This window comes from Frankliniella occidentalis, unplaced genomic scaffold, assembly GCF_000697945.3.
Source record: "Frankliniella occidentalis isolate FOCC.00 unplaced genomic scaffold, Focc_3.1 Scaffold8, whole genome shotgun sequence".
Lineage (NCBI taxonomy): Eukaryota > Metazoa > Arthropoda > Insecta > Thysanoptera > Thripidae > Frankliniella > Frankliniella occidentalis.
The window spans coordinates 2,816,388-2,820,558 of record NW_026267138.1 but is presented as its reverse complement, the minus strand read 5'-3'; the positions used below and the strand labels follow the sequence as shown (position 1 = coordinate 2,820,558).

At 55.4% G+C, this 4,171-nt stretch overlaps 1 protein-coding gene across 5 annotated transcripts in view; it reads left to right on the top strand.

Annotated features, from left to right (window-relative positions):
* LOC113208117 (KH domain-containing, RNA-binding, signal transduction-associated protein 2-like) overlaps window positions 1–4,171 on the top strand; it is a 231,155-nt gene that overhangs the window by 988 nt on the left and 225,996 nt on the right. For all 5 annotated transcript variants that reach the window (XM_052274282.1, XM_052274260.1, XM_052274268.1 and 2 more), the window contains exon 2: window positions 683–884. Coding sequence is in view for 4 of the 5 variants with exons in the window: in XM_052274260.1 (XP_052130220.1) it covers window positions 738–884 (147 nt within the window). In the remaining variant the exon portion in view is untranslated. The remainder of the gene's footprint in view (window positions 1–682; window positions 885–4,171) is intronic.

Genomic DNA, 4,171 nt, shown 5'->3' with positions numbered 1-4,171 from the left:
ATTGAACTGAATTAGGTTTTATACACCCTGAACAAATCTAAAATTCTTGATGATGGCCATGTTTTTGAACTGCACCCAGAAGAATGGGTTCTTGGTTCAAGTCTAAAATGCACTCAATAGACCTTTTGGCCCACAACGTGGCAACGCCGCAAGTAGAATCTTATACTTGAGATAAACCGTATTTTCAGTGTCTGTCAACCAAATTACTCATCACCACTGGATTCCTTGGAAAATTTACTAGAGACAATTGTTTTTGGTTTTTGAAAATTTGCCTAAATTGCAATTTCACTACAGAGATTTGCGTTGTTGCCAAGTTGTGGGTGAAAAGGTCTATCGAATTAAGAATATTACTTGTAGCGAGACAGATATGCTTGATTCATTTGGTATTGATTTAATTAGTTCATTGATTCATTTGGTTCACTGATTCAATGATTCATTTGGTTCATTGATTTAGTGATTCATTGATTCATTTTGATACTTCAATCATGCGTATATTGCACTTGGATCAAAGTTCAATTCTTAACTTACTTCTAGCATCTGTCCCATAACAAGTGATATTGTTCTCAAATCAAGAATATACTCTTCATTTGATTGAGTGCATTTTACATTTTACCCTTGAACCGAGAACCCCTCTTTCTGTGTGAGAACGACGCCATAATCAGTCCTTGCCCTTCTTGCACAGCGAGCTGCGGCACTCGTGTGGACTTCTGGACGACGCTTTCGGCCTCCAGACCCTCATGTTCGTCACGATGACCTTCGTGCAGTCCACGGTGGTGCTGTACATGCTGCTGATCGAGGGCAGGCTCATCGACTTGTGGCTCGCGGGCTCCGCCCTGCACCTGCTGCAGCTCTACGCCCAGTTCGCTGCCTGCCAGCAAGTCAAGGTGAGGGTGGTGGCATCAATTTCTCACGCCGGCTTTACCTTTCCGTCTGATCCTCCCCCGCTTTGACTCGCAAATGGGCGTGCTGGGTTGGGGTGGGGTGGGGCAGTGCGGGACGAGCCCCGGTGTTGACACGGCTTCCTCCTCGTGCAGGACGAGGCCCTGCGCACCGCCGGGGTGGTGCACCGCGCCCTGCTGCGCCCCGACCTGAGCGACGCGGCGCAGCAGGAGCTGGTCGACTTCTCGGTGCAGCTCGCCACCTCGGCCGAGATGACGTTCTCCGCGTGGGGGCTGTTCACGCTCGGCCACGGCACCATGATGTCGTTCCTGGGCACTGTGGCCACGTACATCGTCATCATGGTGCAGTTCCGCGGGCCCCGGAAGCCCCTGACGACGGGCTTATTCCCCGGCGCCAACAGCACCTCCACTACCACCACCCCACTACCACCGCCTCGCCCACGACCGGCTGAGGTGTCGAGGTCGCTGCCGGGGACGGATATGGAAGGGCTGAACTACTAGAGAAAGTTGAACGCAATTACAAGACCGTGTCCGAGCTGCGCCCGAAGCGGGAGGCGGCGCGGTGCGGCGCGGCTGTGCGTTTCGGACGGCGCCGCCGCCAGCCTGCCGATTCGGATGTGTTCCGGAGCAGGTTCCAGGGGCTCATCGGGCTGGGGCTCGTTGGCGTTGGCCCGGGCTGGCAGGCCGTCTCTGAGGACACGGCCCGGAGGCCGGGGGCGGCTGGCGGGGTGGGCGAGGCGGGGCTTTCGTTGGCTTCGGTCGTGTCGCTCCGCTGCCGCCTGTTGGGTTGGCACGCCTATCAGAGGACCGACGGGAGGAGAAGGGAGGTCAGACCGCTGCTGGGGAGAAGTTCAACGAGGATTCTTTCTCCTTGGTGCTCGGTGCAGGCAGGCAGGCTCAGTATTTGTAGATTTTGGATGTTTGCGCTAGTTGTGATAGAAACTAATCTTTATTTGAATACATTTGAAAGTTGTAATAAAATGGCTCTAGGCTAAAACTAGGGCGGAATGCTACTTTACCGAATTTCCTGCAGTTTCCTTCTTCCCACCCCTGGCCCCGCGCCACGCTGGGCGCCGCCCGGAGTGACTGTCGAGGTAAACAGCCCGCTCACCCCAATTCTACGCCCTTTCCCTTTCCCTCCCTGCCACTGCAACTACGACCAGTTGTTGAAGTTCTGGCGCAACTTTTTCGCTAAATAATTAAGTGGGCTCGGAGCAAAAACATGGAGCGGAGCTGAGGCTGTCCGTCCCGTCCCGTGCGAGGCCCCCGCCCGATGGGTGACCTAACGTGGAGCGAGGCTGGGCTATGCTGTGCGTCCCGTCCGAGGCCCCTGCCCATAGGCAACCCAACGGACGGCGTCGCCCGGCAGGCGGCCCTACAGCCGAAGCATTGGCACCGAACGGCATTGGCCCTGGCCCTGGCGGTGGACACCGGGGCCGAGTCCACAAACTGCTACCCGCCCCGACTCGCGAAATTATCGCTTGCTCTGGAGAGCCGGAAAATTTGGCGAGCCGACTCGGATGTTGGACTGTGTGCGGCTGCGGCGCAGGTGGGTTTGCAAACTAATTGTGGGCGGCGCGCAAACACGACGATCGAAACTTCATTATGGACTCACAATAACAACACCGACAAAAACAGCCGCGTCGACTACAAAAACGCAGGAATGACCGCCGCCGCCGCCACGCCGCGGCCGCAGAACTCACCGCCGCGGCCGCTGCTTTGTAGTTGTCCATAAATAACGCCGCAGATCTCTCTCCCCCGCAGCCCCTCCCCCCAATTTCCCCCGGATGTTGTGCGTCCACCCGCGCGCGCGCGCGGGTAACTTTCTCTCTGCGAATATTTGGCGGAAACAGCAGCCTCTGCCCCCCCGCTACCCTGCGGCCTGCACCCTCTGGGCGGGACTGGGATTGGCGAGGCTAAGACATCCGGGACTCGCGTTCGGGAATCTGATTCCAAATTTCCGCCCAATATAACTCCTCCTCCATCGTCCTTCTTCCCTCCCGCTTCCCCTTCCCCTTTCCCAATCCAAGGGCTGTCGTTCTTTCTTTCTTTCTTTCTTTCTCCTTTTCTCGCCCATCCTCTTTGCCCCCTTCCATGACCTACCCTTCTTTACTTCCTTGCTCAATCATATGAAGAGAGCCCCAGCAGCGCGGCTCGGCAGTATCCGCAAAATTGTCGGATATTTATATGAAGGGAGAAGCATAAAATTCTTGTTGTCGTAATTATTGTAGCTAATTATTCTAAATTATTCTTTTGACCCTGCAGTACGCGGCACTAAGATCCTGGTTTCTTTTCTTTTTCTTGAAGCTACGTGTTGTTTATCCCTGGAAGTGATTCTCCGCCTCGCACGTGCCTCTGCAGACCCTCTCCCGCTCCCCACCTCCTCGCCCCCTTCGCGAATCCGTTCCCCCTGCGCTCTTCGTTTATATACATGAAAGGCGTGTTTCAAGTTTGGCGTGGCGGGGCGTGGCGGTGCACGCCGAGTCACAGCTGCGGACGTTCCCATCCCAGGGGCCGCCCCCTCCGAAACTGGCCCCACGGCATGCAAGGACTACTTACCGAGCAGACCCCTCTCCTTTCCCAACCTTCTCCCCCCAGCCCCGAACCTTGATCCGTGATCGACACCCCCGGGCGCGCGGGCCGACCACGTCGAAGGCGTGCCGTGTAACGTCCCAGAGGCCGGAAAGCTATTTCCGAAATGAATCTTCCCCCTCCACAAAGTAGTCGAGCGAGACAAGACACGAATTTTGTTACGTATTGATTCTTTTCCCTTTATCGCTATCTCATCAAAATTGTATATGTTCATCGTAATATCAACTTAGAACATGCAACCCTCTCCTGGGCAAAAGTTGGACGAAGTGTAGCATTGCCAACCTGCTCATACTTAATAATAGCTCTGCTCCTTTTTTTTCCATGCGAAAGGTGAATTTTGACTTTTTGTTTTAGTTTACCGATGTATACCCACCTTGGTAATACAGACAAATTTGCGAATTCCGTCCTCGTCCGTCCTCGCTGTGCTGCCGTGCCTCTCCATTGCGCCACCCCCGCTAAGTACTAGCCAAAGTATCCCGGCGCCGCCGCCGCCGAGGCCGCCGCCGCCTTCCTCCAGTTAGTTCACAATAATGCTGCTCTCTGCGACTGCAATGCCGAAAGTAATAATCCGGTGGGACGAGACGAGACCAGAGGAGAGCCGCGCGCTGTGATCTCCGTCCTCTTCCCTTCCGCCTCGGTCGCGCGGTGCTCTCCTCAGCCTCAGACCGCAGCCGAGCCAA